The sequence below is a fragment of the Lissotriton helveticus genome, chromosome 3_1 (genome assembly GCF_964261635.1).
Source record: "Lissotriton helveticus chromosome 3_1, aLisHel1.1, whole genome shotgun sequence".
Classification (NCBI taxonomy): Eukaryota; Metazoa; Chordata; class Amphibia; order Caudata; family Salamandridae; genus Lissotriton; species Lissotriton helveticus.
In genome coordinates, this window is record NC_136061.1 from 97,961,739 (window position 1) to 97,981,914 (window position 20,176).

Sequence of the window (20,176 nt, forward strand, 5' to 3'; positions counted from 1 at the left end):
TGCGCTGCTTTGCCTGACACCATATCTATGAGGTAATGAAAAGTCACGCAGGGTGGATTTCTGTGGCCTCGTAGATATGAGCCTGCAGTGTGCGACTCCGGAACGTCAAACAACTGTGACGTTCCGGCGGCTCATGTGCTAGCAAATGATCCCCCCCTGTCTGGAGCTTCACTGGAGAGGGAGGTATCACAGTAATATTGACTATATTTTATAGCAAACACAGCCTGTTTCCAAATGTTTAAATAAGTGTTTTTTGTACTATGATGCTTTCTATGAGAAATTTGCTGTCCTTAAGGTCCTCATTATGAGAGACTTGATCAATTATGTGCGGTTACCCTTTACAGCACATAACGTGACTGCAAGTGTTTATTGCACCTGGTCTGTATCAGATGTGATAAACACTATCCCCCGATAAACTTCGGCAGGTCAAAGCTGTCAATTTATTTATGGAGATGAGGGAAATAACAGGTAAAAACCAGGTCACGTGGCTTTCAGTGAGGTAAGCACAAGAATCAGTATATAATGTTCCGTTTTATTGGCGAAACTTGTAATAGACGATAACTATTGTACACAATAAATTCTGGAAACTTCGGTGTCGGATCGTAATGAGGGCCAAAATATGATAAATGGCAAATGTCATTAATAACCATACTAAAGATACTTAGGGGTAGATTTTCAAACATTTTGTGATGGGTTAGCATCTCAAAAGTTACACTAACCCGCTCAGAATGTATTTTTGAGGAACTTACTTTCCAGCAAAAAACTTGTTTTGCGATGGAAAGTACTCTGAAAGTAACGCAAAGCCATGCGAAGCACAGCTTGCGTTACTTAGAGCCAAGAGTACGTTATATGGGCGGTACTTTGGCGTGCCCATGCTACAACACATGCCTTTTGATGCAAAACCCTATCTACAAACAATTGTAGACCGGGTTTAGCGCCAAAAGTTAAAGCCACTTCAGAAAGAGGCGCTAACAGTAGAAAGTTTTGATTTCTCCTTTTTTTCCGACTTTGCATGTGTGCTGTACTGTGCATCACACATACAAAGTTGGGAAAGTGTTGAAACTTATCTAGGCATACTTCTTTGTACAGGAAGGGGACCATTCTTGTACAAAACCTATGCTAGACTCAGGCCCTTCCCCTAGCGGTATGGCGCTAAGGTGTGTACATGGCGCACGGCAGTCGAAATCAGCACCGGCTCTAGGGAGAAGAGAGGAGAAACATGGCGCTTTCCTGCTCCCTCCCTGTCACGCAATGCAGCCTCTTTTGCGTTTGTGCAGCATCGCGTGCTTTAAAAAAAAATCTATCCCACAATCTCTGACCACAAAAACATAAAGGGCTGAGTTTATCTTGGCAGGATTTGACATACTGACCCCCCCTGTCACCGATGATGTGTGCAGAAAGTGCTTTAGGAGCAATGTTGCCTTTGACTGGAGATAAAAGTCTTGCAAGCAGCTATTGTAAAATGTTTGGTATCGCTAGGAATCAGTTCCTGAGGTTCTGAAAAAAAGTGCTTAGCCCGCTGAGTGTTTATGTCGTTTAAACCAAAATTAAGACAAAAATGATTGTATTGCTGAAAGATTCATTTATTGACATACAGTTAACCATATCCTGATAATGATTGAGTTGATACACGGTTCACCATAAGGCAAAAGCAGGTTATTAGTGTATTCAGGAGCCAAGAATCTGTTCGAAATATCAAAATCAGTATGTCAAGAAACATATCGAAACAAAATAAGCACCCATCAAAGTAATTATTCCGAACCCCTACAATATCTGACCAGAAAAACACACATTTCAGTGTTTAGGACTGAGAAAGTCTTGGTAAGCACATATAGCATGTTTAACTCTGACGACTGCAGCAGTTCCTGTTCAGTTGTGTTGGAAGCATCACAGCTACTTTAGTGCCAGAGTAGCTGCCTTTATAATACTCCCTGATATCTGGGCGGCGAGAGTCGCATCTGTGATAGCACAGCTCGTACTTCCTTTATCTGCCGCGTTGCAGTCTCTGCATCTCAGACATCCATAGTAAATTTTATCTGCGCCTAAAAGAGATAAATGAATTAGAACAGGGAGGGAGACACGCAAATGCAGGCAGAGAGCAGCATTCAGGGTCGTTACACATTTCACAGTGTGGAAACAGCTGTGTGTGCTGCGTGTGTGTTTGGTATTGCACAGTTTTAGCATTTTGACGCCTGGAAGTAAACACCGTCTACGTTCCTGCTGGTGCATTGATATGATTTCTCATGATACACAATCATAAAAGAAAATGACCACTGTCCTGGAGGCCACTGTCCGGGAGGCTACTACAACTCAACTGTAGCCGTATTCTCACTTTAAACAACCCCAGACCCTCAGTTACATTTTTACAGGCACATGCATCAAAGCTTTTTGCGATCGCAAACAGTGCGAATCAGAAAAATCGGCCATTTGCGATCGCAAAATCAGCTTTTGGGATGCATCAAGGAAGAAGGCCCTCGCAATTTGAGAATTCGCAAATATTTGCGAGTTCTCAAATTGTGATTGCATTTAAGGAATCGAATTTTGCGATTCCTTAAATGCATTGCATGAAAGTTTTAAAAATAGCGATTTCACAATTAGGGGGAGCAAATTACCATGAGGTCGAACCTCATGGTAATTTGCAAAACTTTGAAAAATGCACTTTTGTGCATTTTTCAAAGTTTCATGTTGTGCACACACATGCCCTTAGGGCATGTGTGTGCACAACATATGTGCACAGATTAATTTCAGGGGTGCAACAAGGTGTCCTTTGGACACCCCTGCACCCTTGAAATCGCATTCTCAATTTGCAATTCGGTATTTGCTAATCGCAAATTGAGAACGTCTTCCCATTCATTCCTATGGAATGAATGGGGAGGTGTTCCTTAATTGCGACTCGCAATTTGTGAGTCGCAATTAAGGAATGTTTAGAAATCACAAATTTTTATGCGATTTCTTCATGCATAGGCTATTGCAATTTCTTAATTGCGATTCCTTAAAAATCGCAATTAAGAAATCGCAAAAGCCAACAATGATGCATGTGCCTGTTAGTCCTAAAACGGTGCACAATTTGATATGTGTGTTGGCATCAAATTCTCACGAGTTCTCAAAAAATTTCCAACGTTGCCAGAAGATTGTGGAAGTTTGTTTGAAAAAAATCGCCGGCAATAATTATTTTACAAAAATCTACACACATTTGGCAAGATTTCGGGGAGAGAAATGACACTTTCCGTCCGGTACTCTCACCCTTGCACTGAGCAATTCTGAATTTTTCGGAACAGAATGGGAAATATTGCGTACATTTAGTATTTACTGGCCTATTTCCCACCTGCACTTTTCCGATTCCGGGACTGTGTCCATGGGATAAAAAACAGAAGTAAGGAAATGGCTGTGAACTCCGCTGGGTGCTGGAGTTAAACCATGTGACGAAAACAGCAGTTTAGAAAGACACACTCCTGCTCCAAAGCCCACATAAGCTAGAACAAATGGAGCCTCATCGTCTGGCTTTCTTGAGCGCACAGGCAGTGCTTAATTTAAGCCGGTGGTTCCCGGTGCTCAGCACCGGCACTTAATTGCCAACACCAGGTCTTAAGATAGTCAGCCACATGGTGCTGCTGTTTGTGTTTATTAGAAATGAGCACAACAGTTGTTTAAAACCCGCAACCCAAAGCATTCTCATAGCTTTGGGGGCCTGGAATAGCCAGAAGTGCCGCACTTGAAGGAGTTTGATGTTCGTAGGTGTGTTTGTACCGGGGGGAGGGGTGGTGCAAGCTGCAGAGGCCTCTTGAAAAAATCACCAGCATTTTTTTTTTTTTTTTACAAATTAAGTGCCAGTGGCGCTCATCCTACATTACAAGCCCAAGTGCACCAGGCTGTAATGAATAGGACCAGGGCTCGAGTCGAGGTACCACGCGGGTGGACGGTGTCCCCCACTTATTTTACCGGGTGGATGCTGCTCCCCCTGCCAAACAGCAGGACTTCACTCTTTGCCCTTTCTGAGACGAGATCGGAGCTCACAGGACGATGCATATGCGCTGGCTTCGCAGATGCAATCGCATCTAAGGGGTGAGCGAGGGGAGGCAATGAGCCCGAAGTTGCAAGCCACCTTTCGTGACATCACTTCCTGTTGTGACGTCACTACCGGTGACAACGTCCCCCCACTTCTTTTTTTAGGACTTGTGCCCTGAGTAGGACATTGTTCTCTTGAAAATGTGTTGCTGCTCGGACGAAACAACCAAAGGTGGGGCAAAGCTCCCCTTAGGTAACCAGAGCTTTTAGCTTTTGTGAAGCCTCCTGTTTGAGTAGTGTGGGTTCTCAGTCACATCTCCTGTCCAGAGGGTGATCTTTCTTCCTATAGATTAAAAGTTGTATTCCTTGTAATAAAAGGTGGTAGTACTTGCCAGATTGCTCTTTTTAATGGTACAATTCCATAACTTCTATGAAGGGCTAAGCTGCTGGGACGAGCAAGGCATGGCTCCCTATGAAACATTCAGTGGTACAGTGCAAACACTTCTCAGAATCGGGCATTTTTGTAAAGATTTGTACCACGCAACATGGTGCATGCATGATGTAAACCCAAAATGCGATGTATCAAGCCATGCAAGGCCACTGAGTGACTTGATAAATCAGGAGTAACGCCCTTTCCCTATCGAAGTGCCTTACGTTTTATAGACAGGCCTCTCAGTGTTTACCTTTAATGAGAGTCAGTAACAGAGGCTAACCTCATGGCTGCTGGAGCGATTCCCCTGCAGTGCTGGGCCGTAATAAAAACGGGTGTGGTCAGAGGTATATGCCATGACGAGCTGAGCTCGTCATGAGCACCGAAAGGGTTAACAGAGGATAACTGATCTTACCAACATCCAGCCTTGTCTATGAAATAGAGGAATAGGGTGGGTATCTTAACTAACAGAAGTGTACATAAGGCTATTGCAAGTATCGAGGGGTTGAAGTAAGGTGAATTGTTACTGATCTCAGGAAGGGTGCACCAGTATTCCACAGCAGATGTTATTAACTGAGCATGGCAGCTCCACATTTCCAATACCACTGCTTACGAGTTGGTTAAGATTTTCTGGCCCTTGCAGAAATCCCACTTTAGCAGAGGTACGAAATCAGAGTTGGGTGGTATTTACCGCAATCAGAAATTACGCGTCGAATTAAATATCTCACCCTTTGTTAAAATTTGGTGATGCAAATCTGCCACAAGTTTTTTTTCTAAACTTTATTTAAACAACTTTTAATGAGTCAAAAAGGGAAACAATATCACAGAAGCAGCCACCAAATACATAGTGACAATCATGATATTGCAAATTATATAACACCAATGAAATCCAGAAAGCCACTAAAAAACAGGAGGAATGAGGGAGGGGAGAGTTGTGTGCTCAATAGAGAGAAAGTGTCAAAAAAGGAAACAGAGAGCCTCATTTATGAGGCACTTAGTGGCACTGTTCCATCGCCGGAACATCACGGTTTTGACATTCCTGTGGTGAAATATGCTGCAGCAAATTTACAAGGCTACATAAAGCCACTTTACGTGATCTTTCATGGCCTTGTAAATATGTGCCTCTTTCACACAGAACACTGCTTGAAAGGGGTGTTACCTGGGTGTTGCTGTGAGTGTATCTACGCAACACCCATAGAATCTGACGCATTCCCAGATCTACGAGAAATCGCAAACCTGGCATGCATCAGAATCTAACGCCACCCTATTAGTGGGATTAGTGTGGCCAACGAGGAGGCGTGGAGGAATCACCTGAATTGACTGGTTTTGTGCAGGAAGGTGCCTCTTCCTGCACAAAAGAAATCAGCCCCGCAACGCAGGCACCATCTATAATGCTATAGCACATTCCAACCCTTTTCTTTTGATGGAAGATTTACAATTTGATCTGCTTTGGGTAACAATCAACTTTTCCATCTCTGTGACAAACAGCTTTTGTCAACTTTCATTTGTTGGGAGAAACAATTACCTACATGTATTAGATTAAGCAGCCAATACTGTGAGCAAACATCTCACACCCAGGTGTGACTTTTCTAATGTATCAAAATAGTTTTCCTACATGGCAGAGCCCTTTCCTCTCCTATGTGTTTTAAAACTGAAGCCATCCAGGGTATAATGTTTCTCAGAGCAATACATGTACATTGGAGCCCACGTATGCATTTTTACTCCCACACCACTGGTACATTTCCTACTCTAACTTGTCATGGCCTACAACAAGAATTCAACCAATAAGCTTGTGTAATTAATAAAAGCATGTTGATAAAATGCATATGTGCTAATAAATTGTCACTTCCTATAGCAGTACAACACCAATTCACCTTTTTGTACAACACTCCATCCAAATTTAGGTCCAGTTTTACAAACACAAATATTCAGAGTACATAATCAAATGCTAAAATGAGCACTAGCAAGCAAAAACCTAACTCAGACCATGCATTACATTCATCCATGCTCAATTAATCCACTCACCTCTAATTTACACAACAATTAGACTGGAAAAAGTAAATAAAATCTTTGTCACTTCTAATTGAACTCATTTGGTGCGGGCATAGGCAATAGCGAGCGTACACTGGGGAGGGCTACAAGGAATCAACAGGATTCCTTTTTTTTTTTTAAAGGGAGAGGGAGACACAGAATTACTTCTGTGTCTGCCCCCGCACCTCCTCCTGCCCATCTGTGACATCAGCACACAGCGAGCACACTTTTGCATTGTTTCACGCCATCAACATGATTGCAGATCATGCGGCGGCATGACACAATACAGTGGCGTGCTTTTCCTCAATAATCCATTTATCTTTATGGGACCATCTAAGGAATTGAGTAGCCCGTTTTGCATTGGTGGCTTTGTCTAGGAATACTCGTGAATGTTTAGGTGTGACCACTTTCTCCACACAATGCAAATGTGTTCTTCTCCTAAATAATTTGTTTACCCCACCAGAACTGTTGGACGTACTGATCGGCCCGTTATACATTGTAGATTCCAACTTCAAGTATTCTTGCACATATTGCTTACAGGAGGCCTATCTGAAGGTCCCAAGATTCCATGATTTCTAGGGAACTTTAGGCAGACGACTTTTGTTCTGATGAGACCCGAAAAATAACTAGAGGTCAAGACCTCGACATCCCCTCCCTAAGTTGCTTTCAAAACATGTTATGATTTGCCAGGAGATACCATATATGAACAGGCAGGATCTACGCTTTTGTTTGTTTGATATAAAATCCTGTGAAACCTTGGGATCTGCTCAGTGTCTTATTCTATGTTGTTGTAAATATGCTTGTCCACTGTCTCTGCACTGATTTGGGTACATAATGAAAAGTATATTGTCCTTATACTCTAAATGTGAAAACAATCACCATACAAGATATTGAGTCCTGTACCCTTTTTCATTAACATTAGTTATGACACAAGTTACTAACTACGTTTTCACAATTTTAAAGCAAAAGTAGAAGTGTCGGTGAACGAGTCCCAAAGGGCATTTGCTTGGATTACTACTTTAGGGAACTTAGACAGTATTCCCCAGCATGTTTGCCTTATTTTCAAAGGTAGATATGCTCACTCAGTTCGAGGAATGTAGGCCCCGAAGGCATTCACAGACACTCCCAACTTGCATCCACAAACTGGAGGAAGTAGGGTTTAGTACTGTGAGTTCACTGAAAAAGCATAAAAGACATGCTTTCTTGAGCTCCAAGTAGCTAGCAGCGGAAGGCGTTAGTATAGGTTTACTTGACAAGTATTCGAGATAAGTCAGGACTTTGATGAGGACAGTGACATGAATGGGTAGGAAAAGCTTAGGCTAGGTGGGCTTTCACAGGGATATTGCATTGGTAGAAGGCAGATAGTCAAGGTAGTACAGGTACACATGCCATCACTTCATCTTCACCTACAGATTCAAATCCATTGGTGCTGCACTCAACCCAATACTGAATTACTCCCTTATTCAATTAAGCAAATGCCTCCAAACCATGCAGAACACAGTTGAAACCCTTCTCCCTTAACATCACTACACATGAACACACTGCACCTCAAACAGCTTTACTGACTCCCTAGCCACTGCACTTACTCCTGAAACACACATTCAAAGCCTTACACAGACCTCAATACCTTCTCAGATTTCAGGAACCTTACAGACACCTTTGCTCAGCATAGGCAGCAACAGAACAAGGGGAATAGTCTTCTAACTGGCTACAAAAGGGTGGAATGACCCGCCTCTACACATCTCTAAAATTAGGGCCTTCCACACGTAGCTGAACACTTTGCTCTTGCTTGCAGTGAAAGGATACTCTCTCAGGTGATAGTGCGTTTACAAAAAAATATTAGCATTACAGAAAACTCTGCACCCAATGCTACATATGTGGGTAAAATGTTATTCCTGCTTGCCATATTCATCCTCCATCAGAACTTAGTATATGTTCAGTTTCTGGTAGGACAAGTACATTACAGACGCAGCACTGCACATAACAGTGGATGTGACATATGCTACATTCTCACTGACCACCTTGTGGGTCAAAAAACGAATGTTCTTTGTAGTTTATGATATTCTATTTAGGGGAACTAAAGCCATTATTTCCCAACATGTGTGCCTTAGTTTCAGAGGCAGCTATGCTCATTCAGGTTGAGCAATATATATGCCTCGGAAGGCATTCTGGGACACCCCCGACTTCTATCCACATACTGGAAGGATTCGCCTTTACCACACTGAGTTTGCTAAAGACACACTAAAGACATGTCTTCCTGAGCCTCATGTTGCTTTCATGGTATCCATTAGTAAAGGTTTACTAGGGATGCATTTGGTAGTGTTCAGTAAGGAGGCAGCTACTTGACAGGCGTTAAAAATATAGTCAAACAATTGTTTTATTTGGATAGGTTGTGGATTCACCCACTGTTAACATGTCTGGAATGTAATGTTTATAGAGGGTTGTTTGTGGTGAGTTTGTGTGCAATTTGATTGATGGCTGGTTGAAAGGTTGTCTTGAATAAGGAGTCCGTCCTCTGGCATATGAATGTGAAGAGCTCTTGCATTGTGGCGATATCTTTATGTGAGTGTAGTGATCTGCTGGATTGGGACCGTGGCGGGAGGTATGAAAATCATGTGTGTGGTGTTTGAATCGCATGTGAATGGACCATAATGAGGTTGGAGCCTTGACGTGGATTTAGGGCTCACATTCAGTAGTCTTGGTTCCAATATGCAGATACATGATTAGGTATTTGTGCTTTTACGCCAGTATGTCTGTAGGTGCTCAAACCAACTACTGAAGTGGTATAATAACTTAAAAAAAATAAGTAGCAGATTTATATATGTGGTGGTAAGGATACTCTGTCGCAATGGCAACAGAGTATTCTTAGCATGAAGATAATGGTCTGACCATCAAATGCATATGTGGACTGACCTATGGTGTAACCTTGGGGAAGCCTACTCCATCTCTGGTATGGTTGCAGCCTCCCACGTCCCGCATGAGTAAGGGTCATCTTTAACTGACCTCTATGTCTGCTTACCTAATTTAGATGTGCAAACATACAAGTCACCAACGGGAAAACAAAGTTGGTAATGGGCAGTGATGACTGTCTAATGCCCCCCCTTGCCATAAAAGATAACTCCCATGGTTAAGGGCCATTTTTTTCCCCAAATGAAAATTTGACTTCGAGATTTTGTTTTTGAAAAAAAAAAGAATTGGTGGACAACTCAGTCATGTTGATGGAATAGTGCCTCAAACATAAAAACCCATTGAAAGAACTGCTGTTTTGGCAACTACTGTTAATGTTTTTGAATTGACCGCAAGCTGGGCGGTCTTGTCTAAACTTGGTGGGTGGAGTAGTCTCAGCATGGCAGATGTTAAGTCCTTTGCCATGGTCACCTTAGTCAGCGAAAATTTAAATATAGCTCCTCATTTATTTTTTTTGCAATGTGGGAAGCTGTGTATTTTGGGTCCCAGCACAGCTGGCACTTATACAACCAGGGTAGTCAAGGGGTGCATAACGTTCATGGCTCTCACTAGGTAATTTTCACTAGAAGTCTTTGCAAATGTCGAACTTTAGTAAGAAACACACATTTTCCTCACATTTCTGTGATGGAAAGACCTGGAATCTGTGGGGATTCATAGGTTCCCACATTTCTCCTGATAAGAATGGTACCCCACTTGTGTAGGTGGGCCAACAGAAAATGACACAAAAGGCCCTAAAACACTATGTTGAGAGATAAGCAATAGGGGTTGGTGTTGTATTTGGGGGTGTACTGTTGCGCCACCCATGCAAACGTTCGTACCACAGAAATTATTGATAACCAGACAACCAAGGGAGTCCTGGGGGCTGTGTCTTGCATGGATCCCACAAAGTGTTATTACCCACAATGCTCTGCAAACCTCAAACTCTGCATGAAATCTCACATTTTCCTTCCACCTCTGCGATGGACACTTCCAGAATCTGCAGATATCCACAACATTTCTATAATTCTGCATTATCACGATAGTGCCAATAAAAACACAGCCCTACTCCTAGGTGTCTAGTTAAAAAAAAATGTACAGGTTTGATAGGCTTCTCTAGGTGCTGGCTGAGCTAGGGTAATAAATCTACAGTTACCCACATTGGAAAATAAAGTCAGTTTTCAGTGAAAAAATGTGATGCATCCATGTTAGTTTTGGGCTGTTTCCTTTTGTATGCATTAGGCCTACCCACATAATGAGTTACAATTTTTATCGGGAGACTTGGTGAAATGCCTGGTGGATTAAAGCTTGGTGCTCACCAAAGATTCTAGAACTTTCCATCATCAAAACCTGAGGATAATCTGTATTTTATTCAGAGTTCGAGGTTTGCAAATGTCTGCGTAAAACAACATGGTGAGAGCCTCGCAAGTCCCCAACCCCAGATTCCCTTTGGTGTCTAGTTTTCAAAAATATACAAGCTTGCTAGGTTTCCCTTGGTGCTGGCTAAGCTAAGGTCCTAAATCTACAGCTAACCACACTGGAAAAAAGGGTCAGTTTTCATTGCAAAAGTATGATGCGCCCATGTTGTGTTTTGAGCTTTTTCCAGTCATGGGTACTAGGCTTACCCACACAACTGAGGTACTGTTTATGTTGGGAGATTTAGGGGAATGCTAGCTGGATGGAAGTTTGTGACTCAGCATTGACTCCAGAAATTGTTATCACGGAAATTTGAGGAAAATGTGTTTTTTAGTCAAATATGTAAGTTTGCAAAGTATTCTGGGGGAAAAAGAGGCACAAGTCATCGCACCCTGGACGTCACTAGGTACAGGTTTCCTAGGTTCTCCTAGGTGCAGGCTTAGCTAGGGTCCAAAATGTACAACTAGCCACATTGGAAAAAATCAGTTTTCAGTGGAAAAATATGATGCACAAGTGAGGTACCATTTTTATCTAAAGAAATATGGGAGCATAGCATAGTAGTACATTAGTTATTACCGATTGGGTTTTGCTACATTAGTGCCTTTCAAATGTAAGCCAATGTATAAGAAAGAGGACATTTTGAATAAGACCCTCTAAATCGTATGCTAGTATAGGTACCCAAAAATTCAAAGATGTAGCTTTACGCACTGTTGCTAAACTCCATACCTTGTGCTCATTTAAGAAAAACATAGGTTTCCTTAGTACTCATTTTTCACTCTCCATATGGTTCAGGTCAGTTGTTAGCTCTGGGTACCTTGGATTCTTGAAAAACCTACAAACCCTATATATTCCCGCAACCAGAGGGGTATAGCAGATGTAATGGTATATTGCTTTTGTGAACCGAATGTAGTGACAAAAAAATACAGATGAAAACATCACATATGATTTTTTTTCATACCCATTTTCAATATTTCTTTATTTCAGTAGTTATTTTCTTTGGGAAAGACTTAAGGGATGTACACATATGACCGCTTGCTGAATTTGGAATGTTGTCTAATTTTCAGAAGTCAATAGCTTTCCTGTAACACCAACCAATTTCAAAATGGTTTTCATCACAAACTGAAAGTAGGTTGAGAGCACAAAAAATATATTACTCATTGAAATGCCAAAAAAAGTGGTACAAAATTAGATGTTTTGATTCAGCTCTGCATGTTCCTGAAAGTTGGGAAGATGGTGACTTAAGCACAGCAAACCATTTGTTGATACAATTTTTAGGGAAAAACCAGCCACTTTTATCGGAAGCACTTTTTTCCTAGTTTTCTCCAAAAACTCAAAATGTTGCTATATTTTGCCAATTTTCTCGGTCCCCTCCATGGAATTCCACAAATACTGGAGGTCTCATTCATTAGGCCCTACCAGCTTTTTCACACTAACGGAATGCCACTTTTTTGACGTTCCGGTGGCGCAATGTGCTACTGGCATATTTATAAGCCCACATAAAGCCACGTTATGTGGCTTTTAATGGCCTTTTTGTATGTGCACTTTTCACACAGAAAACTGTGTGAAAGGGGTGTTCTATGGGTGTTGCTGGTGGCGTTCCCAGCAACATCCATGGCTTTTTGACAGTGCCCCAATTTTTACGAGAAATCGTACGTCTGAGGCTGCGCAAAAACTTACTCCTCCCCAGAGGAGACATAAGGGAGGCACAACGAGGAGAAATATCTTTCTTTCACCTTGGTTTTCCTCTTTCTATGTGTGCTTCAGAATGCAGCACACATAGAAAGATGAAAAAACCTCTTGTGATTATTTTTGTGCAGGAAGGCAAAACCTTCCTGGACAAAAACTATCATCCTGCAACGCAGGCAACCTTTCACTATGGTGCAGAGGTGCCTGAGTTGGCACCCACTAGCCCATTGTGGCCAGGAATGTGCTCTATCTAATAGATGCATTCCTGCCCTTTTCTTTTGCCTTAGGTGAAAAAAACACAAATGAGGACCTGGGTACCTTTAGAATCCCCAGCCAAAAAGGGCTCTCAGCATTAATGGTGGGGTGTGGGGGGGGATCCCAGCAGTTAAGGGGTTAAGTTAATATTTTCTTATGAGACACACTGAGAAATAACCTTATCCTATTTGTTTTTATTTTCTCTTTTTTTTGCGTTTGCTTCAGGTTACATATTTAGCAATGTTGTTCTCTTATTTTCCCTAGGCTTTCTCATAATGAGGTATAATGTCGATGCTGTGTTGCTTTATTGGCACTACATTAAAAACAATAACTTCTTTGACTTTCTATGCATTGTAAGTACATTATATTATTAACAAATGCTCAAATACTTTGATAAGCGCATTCATCCATTCGATCTTCGCAGTAGACTTCTTTGCACGACTTCGGATTCGTGTCACAATTGGTTCCAATGAGACATGTTAAAGCAGAAGCTACAATATAGAAACAAAAGACGTATTTTCAAAACACTATATAAGCATATTAAAGAAACAGCTAAAATCAAAACAGTAATAATAGATTATTTTATAGTATAGCATGCACTGTTTTACAATTTTTACTTTTTTTTCATTTTCTGTTCTGTTTTGTTCCTTAATAAACTCAAACTAAAAAAAAAAAAAAAAGAAGATCAAGTTTTTTACTTGCAGGTTTTACCTGCCACATATTTTAGGAATAAACACCTGTAATATACACTCACATTGTAATCACATTTTGAGGGCACTATGCAATGTGGGACCTTTTCTCAGAGATAAGTCATACAATTGCAAAATGTGTTAGTTGACTACCACAGCACAAAACTGATGATCATTGATAAGGGCCAACACAAAAGCCTTGTTTTTTTTAATACCAATAGCAACACAAGATTTAACATTTGTGTGTTCCTTGGCAAATTACTTATTTCGTGCATCAGATTGCTAATAGGTGAAACTTAATACTTGTGTGTTAAGGATGGAATTATAGGTAGTATATATTTCTACCCAGCTCACATCATATGAGTCCCTGCTTCCCATCGCATTCACATGCATCAACATTTTTTGCGAGCGCAAACAATGCAATTTGCAAAAATCGGCGTTTGCACTCGCAAAAAGGGCTTCTGCGAAGCAAGCCCAATTCCTGCACTGTTGTTGATGCACTGTGTGTGTTGCATGCACTACATGCTGCATGCCACACAGTCCTCCCTACGTGCACCAGGCTCTGTCCTGACATGTCATGTCTATGGGCAGTAACATGCCGCCGCAGTAACACCGATGCCCCACCAGCCCTGGATTACTGTTGTAATCCGGAGAACGGGAATAAAAATGTAAATGTAAATGTGGGATTCTGGTAAAGCGCACTGTTACTCTACCCGAGTGTCCTGGCGCTGTAGACCGCTGGGGAACCCGTCCTGGTTTTCCCTGTGAGATGGTCCCTTTCTGGGTATCGATGGTTTGGCGGTCTTCCTCGGGCTGCCATGGTGGCGATCCAGGGGGGACACTGCCAAAGTCGTAATCAGGCCCTATTGTACCTGGGTATCCAGGATTTTCTTGGGAATTTATTCTGAATTCTCAAAATGCCAGAAATGTACTCTAATTCTGCCTCACCAGTGTGGAGTACTCATTAAAATGAAACCACTCACTTATGTATCTCGCGTGGCCAAGCTGAGGTTAGCGACTCATCTTCTCTGATACTTACATCTTCTGTTTTCCACTGTCAGTTCCAGCTGTGATTGGCCACAACTGGTTGACGTTGTTATCACGATCTGACTGACCAAGAAAAAACTGATGTGGGAGTAATCTTAAAATATTCCTTCGGTCTACCCTAAAAGTGCCGGATAGCAGTGGCTACCATACCCTCCTACAATAACCTTGACACCCCATATTGTATTTTTTCAGTTTTTCAGTTTGCTTTGTTTAATATAGTGTGGTGTACCGTGGGATCTTAATACATGTAAGGCTCTATGTTAAGCGTAGTGCCACCCTGGTGGATCTAATCGCACTACCTAATTTTACAAATAACAAATATTAAATAGTACTACAGATAAAGTACCGAATTCTTAATTTCATTCTGAACATAATTTTACATGAGCAATCTTTATCAGGTGGGCTGATTGCTGTTTCTCAAATGGGAGATTTGTATTTACGGTGTCCTGGCACTAAACCCTTTACAACTTTTTAAATAAACAATTTGTGCATGTTTAATCACCGACCCATATTAGCATCATAGCAGAATTTCTTAAACATCCTAAGTGTCTTTTATCTTTTCAAAAGGTGCACATTGTGTAAATAAAAGTCATGATTGATTTTCTATAAAACAAATCATACCAGTTTGTTTATAAGTTCTAAAATATATTGGGACCTTAAAAGTGGGGAATGTGAACGAAAACGTTAAAAGATTTGCTAAAGGTATAACATTTTAACAAGCAGTCTCCTAATCTCACACAATTCGAAATATACATCACTTTTAAAATGAACAGATGGCTTCAGAAAGGTTTCTCACTGAGAGTGGAAGTTTTTTTCCATCGAGTCTCATCTTGAGTAGCCAACAGCAGCCGCGGGCCGTGGAGGGAGTTACGGTGGGGCAGGGAGCCGGGGAGGGGGAGGGGCGGGGTGGAGAGTGCTAAAAACAGGCATATGGATCATTGCAGGTAAGTACACAATTTAATTAATAAAACGAAATTCGTAGCGCGCACAGCATTGCTTTTTGCCATGCAGTGCGCGCTACGAATTTCGTTTTATTAATTAAATTGTGTACTTACCTGCAATGATCCATATGCCTGTTTTTAGCACCCTCCACCCCGCCCCTCCCCCTCCCCGCCTCCCTGCCCCACCGTAACTCCCTCAACGGCCCGCGGCTGGCCAACAGTACACATGTTGCAAGAGGGAGAGCCTTCTTTGAATGCACTTCAAAGAAAATATTGTGATGCTTTCCGGTGTTAAAAGAACTGTACTTTGTTAACTGATTCACTTACCTCCTTCAAGGACCACAAGGCCAATGATCAGAAACAGCAGGGAAGTCTTCATGGTGAATTCAGCAGATGTCTCAACTGTATGTACAAAGTCTCCAAAGTGAAGACTTGTGTGAAGAGTAAAGTCAGTGGCAGATATCTGTGCTTAAGTAGACGCGTTTGACCTGTTATATGGAGGGTACATTGAGAGTGAAGAAGGTTTATCTCTGGCAACAGCGCCTGTGTTTGTTTACTTGTTATGGTTCCAGAATTTTGAGAACTTTTTAATGATGTTCTCAGAAAATATTGTGACGCCATGAAATTGGCACAATCTAGTTGTGCAGATTTAATATGGAAAGAACACGCTATTTGCTTTTGAAATGTACTGGATTTGAAATACACGTGCATATAAGAATTTTAATACGAATGCAAGTGTTGCAGTGCTGAAGAAATAGAACCCATAAGTTTGGGAAAATGTAGCAGTCCACTGAATTACCATTTAATGATCATTGCACTTGAAATAGTTCCTCATTTCAGATTCCAATCATTCAGCTAGATGCATCAAGCGAAATACCGTTCGCAAAGAATCTGCCTCTCTGCGACCAGTATTTATGCATTTGGGATGCATCATCCCAAATGCATAAATCGCTATTTGCTATTGCATTTAAGGAATCACAAATTGAGATTCCTTAAATGCAATACATTCATGTAAAATAGCTAGCGATTTCGCTGATAGGGGTCGCTATTTACAGTAAAATCAAACTTCATGGTAAATAGCGAAAACGGTGAAAAATGCACTAATGTGCATCTTTCAAAGTTGTATGTTACACACACACATGTCCTTGGGACATGTGTGTGCTCAATACCAGTGTCCAGGTCAATTTAAGGGGTGCAACAGGGTGTCCTTTGGACACCCGTCACCCTTGAAATAGCATTGTCGCATTGCGATTAGCTAATTGCTAATCGGGAATTGATAATTCCTCCCCATTCATTCCTATGGGCCTCTTGGCCCATAGGAATCAATGAGATGTCATTCCTTATTTCCGAATTGCACTCTGCGAGTCGCAGATAAGGAATATTTAGGAATTGCTAATATTTTAGCAAATCCTACATGCATCTGATTTTGCGAGTCCCTAAATGCGAATCCTTAAACTTAGCAATTAAGGACTCGCAAAATCGAACGTTGATGCATCTAGCAGATAGTTAGAATTGTCATTATTAGCATAAAACGAATGGCATATTGCTTCATTGGAACAGAGAATGTTCCGTAGCCTGTATCCAGTCTGTAAGGCCTGAAGACTGCTTCCAGTCCAAAATGCTTTGAGGTTATAGTGTCCCTGATAGAATGGGCCTGAAAAAAGGAATTATCACCGGCTACACAGCCAATGCCAGGCAGAGAGTCATTGGCTTTGGGAATGTATTCACTCTTCTTGATTTCCACAGATATGGGTGACTCCTTCCAGTAGCCATGTTGTGGCCTTCACAGGAATCTTCTATACAGAAACAGCCTTCAGGATTGGCCCCAATAAAGAGAAAAAAGCCCAAGGACAAAAAAAACCTCGAAAATCACTTCTGGACGCTGAAGAGACTTCAAATTAGGTTGCACGGGGGGAGGTAGGGGATACCAAACCAACAAAAAAATATTGGAGAAAATCAGCTAACTAACAGGAAAGAGACAATCAATTCCCAGTGGATACTAAGGCAGGACCAGAGCTCTGGACATGGAAGCGGTGCGACTCCAGGAGTGAACAGAAACCCTTCCTTGAATAGGTACAGGACCGGAAAAACCTCACAGGAAATCAGACTACCATGTTGGATTGGGAAGTTTCTATTGTGAACTATGGAGGGACAACTATTTTGGATAGGGAAGGCTAGCCTATTCCAGAGATCCACACAGAGGAATCTGGGAAGAAGAAAGATTTGCAGTATGATGATGCAAAGGCTGTCTCCCAAAGATCCCCAAAGAAGAAGACCACCGGTTACATCAGCAGGCTGGCAGCCTTAAGAAAGCTGAGGGTCTGCAACAGCCCGCTGGTGCTTCCGCTGTCTCTCGCAGTCTCACTCACTCCTGCGAGAGCACGCATCTTGCCTGCCTGACATAATGTCAGGTCAGGTGCAGGCTTCGGGTGAGACTTCTCAGTATGTCCCTCTCCAAAAGCTCCGGGTTTATCGGGAAGTTTACTGAAAAAGCAGCAGATCAAATCCAAACTGAAATGGCATCATCCCAGGGCCGGTCACTAGGAAGGAAATCCTTTCCAATTGATCAGAAATTGAATTTTTCCACAAAAGATGCAGGAATCACATATTTTCTGCACCTTATCGTAGGCTCATCACCAACGAGAATAGGGGAAGGCAAAGAAAATAATTGCTGAAATGGATTGCTACAAGGATTCTGTGTAACAGAACTATGACTGGGACCACAGAACTTCAGTATACAGTTACTGATTCATCATACCACATCATATTGCTTTACCTGCCCTTCTAACCGTACCAGAGTGATAGGTAAGTTAGAACCCCAGAACATAACACTACACTACACATAACACTCTAGTCCCTTCAGGGAACCGTGGAAACAAATTGGCATCCTTTTGTTTTCTCACTTATGCATGTTCATAACAAACAAAATGTAATGAATATAGTTCACAATATTTATTGAAACCTAGTGTGCTCTATTATAAAACATCTCACTGCAACTAGAAAACATATGCATTCCAAAAGAGGCAGGAGCATTACACTTTAAACTATAAACAATAAGAAGCCTTACTATGGGGAATTTTTGATCTTCCTCAGCCTACTCCCACTATGGACACACAGAGTTATATTATACATCTCTGGGTTTAGTGGAGAAGGATATATGACGTTACAACGCAGGCTATTACAACGCCTGCCTTTACAACGTGGTTTTTACATCGCAAACCTTTACAACGCATAGCGCTTAGAGGTGCTGGATAGTGGTAAGTTTAATTTTCTATTCCAACTCCAGTCCCCGTGGAAACTAGGGAAGGTGTTGGATAGAAAATTAAACTTATTCCCTATCCTAGAGCGCCCCCCAGTGCAATGCCTTTGTAATGGTTTGCGTTGTAATTACCGCGTTGTAATGGTAGTGCATTGTAAAAGTTTCGTTGTAAAGGTTGTTCACCAGTGGAGAACCCCATGCCTGCTTTGCATAGATAGATGTTTGCATCTAGGTAGTTGATGTCTCTCTCATCGTGACCTTTGCTCTGCTAGAATCTCTTCCTTCTGTTTCTAAAATGGCATGTCTTGGTGTATATGTTATTAGGTGTCTTCTTGAAAAATGCAGATGTGAATGCATGTTGTGTCAAAGTACGAAGCTATGTTTGCTAGCCGATCACAAGAAGATCAGGCAGAGTGTTTTTTGACCTAGTACAAAATGTTCAGACAGTCTGAAAAAATAATTAAAACAGATGCAGTGCTTTTCTAAAATAATGCTGTGAACAAAAAAATATGTGCCCAGTGTAATGTGTGCAAGGCAAAGCAGCAATGTTTAGTTTTCTCAAATATGAGCAAACTAAGTGGGCCCTATACAAAACAGGATCAATATACGAGTTGGGAGACATGGAACACGGGATGAATTTTCCAGGCAAGTGGATTAACGATATTCGACAGCCCATAGAATCAGGGTGTAAATTTATTGTGGGAGAAATATTTTAGAAAAAACCTGGAGGAAACCCTGACTTTGTCTCCAATCTTCTAGGAAGTGGAAGAGCTGCAATGATTATCAGCAAACAACTGAATTTGTTGTTTAGACACCTGATATTAACTGAAATCTTCTGTCAAACAACTTGCAGCTGGTGAAAAAAGCCAGTGGTAGCGGGCAATATGTGAGAACTCTGAGTTCCTGAGGGAAAGGCCCAAGGAGGAAGACCTTGAAGGCATGACAATGGTAAAGATTAAGTAGCAATATTGATGGAGGTTTTATTGGAAAACTCAACCAAGGCAAGAAAAGGATGACCAGTCACTTTGAAAGGAATTACAAAAAATTGGAGATTCTGTCACAACCCTTGGTTCATTCTCTCAGTTTGACCATTAGTCTGGGGTGAACAAGGCCAACTTGATTAGGAGAGACTTGCAAATGGATTTCGGGAGATGTACTGAGGATCACAATCAGAAACTATAACCTGAGGTAGACCATTGAAATGAAAATTTTCTTGCAAAATATTTGACTCAAAGATTTGGAAGACAGTAATGTATTAAGAGCTGTGAATGTGCCATTTTGGAAATATATTCAACAGTGACCATGATGATCCGATTTCAACCATAACGAGCAGGGCAACAATGCTGGAACAGGTAGGGGTTGTAAAGGTCCTGAAGGTCCTGAAGGATGGGAGTTAGAAGACTTTCCCTGAGCGCAATTTGGACAGGATCTTCATAAAGCTCAGTGACTGATGGCCACCAAAAGGATCATTAAA

General features: G+C 41.5%; 1 protein-coding gene across 1 annotated transcript; it reads right to left on the reverse strand.

The window, feature by feature from the left end:
- Positions 1–1,562: 1,562 nt before the first annotated feature.
- On the reverse strand, positions 1,563–15,933 carry LOC144824426 (uncharacterized). Its single transcript, XM_078683532.1, has 3 exons — positions 15,771–15,933; positions 13,156–13,257; positions 1,563–2,042 (listed from the first exon to the last, which is right to left on the reverse strand). Exons 1-3 carry the CDS (start codon positions 15,820–15,822, stop codon positions 1,894–1,896), a joined length of 303 nt encoding a protein of 100 aa, XP_078539658.1. The 5' UTR covers positions 15,823–15,933; the 3' UTR covers positions 1,563–1,893.
- Positions 15,934–20,176: the final 4,243 nt, after the last annotated feature.

Bases quoted from the DNA above. Each gene is read 5' to 3' on its own strand.
- LOC144824426 (XM_078683532.1), bottom strand. From the start codon at position 15,822: ATGAAGACTTCCCTGCTGTTTCTGATCATTGGCCTTGTGGTCCTTGAA. The intron at 13,258-15,770 runs GTAAGTGAATCA...TCTATATTGTAG, and splicing joins CCTTGTGGTCCTTGAAGGAG to CTTCTGCTTTAACATGTCTC. The intron at 2,043-13,155 runs GTATTTGAGCAT...TATCTCTTTTAG, and splicing joins GGATGAATGCGCTTATCAAA to GCGCAGATAAAATTTACTAT.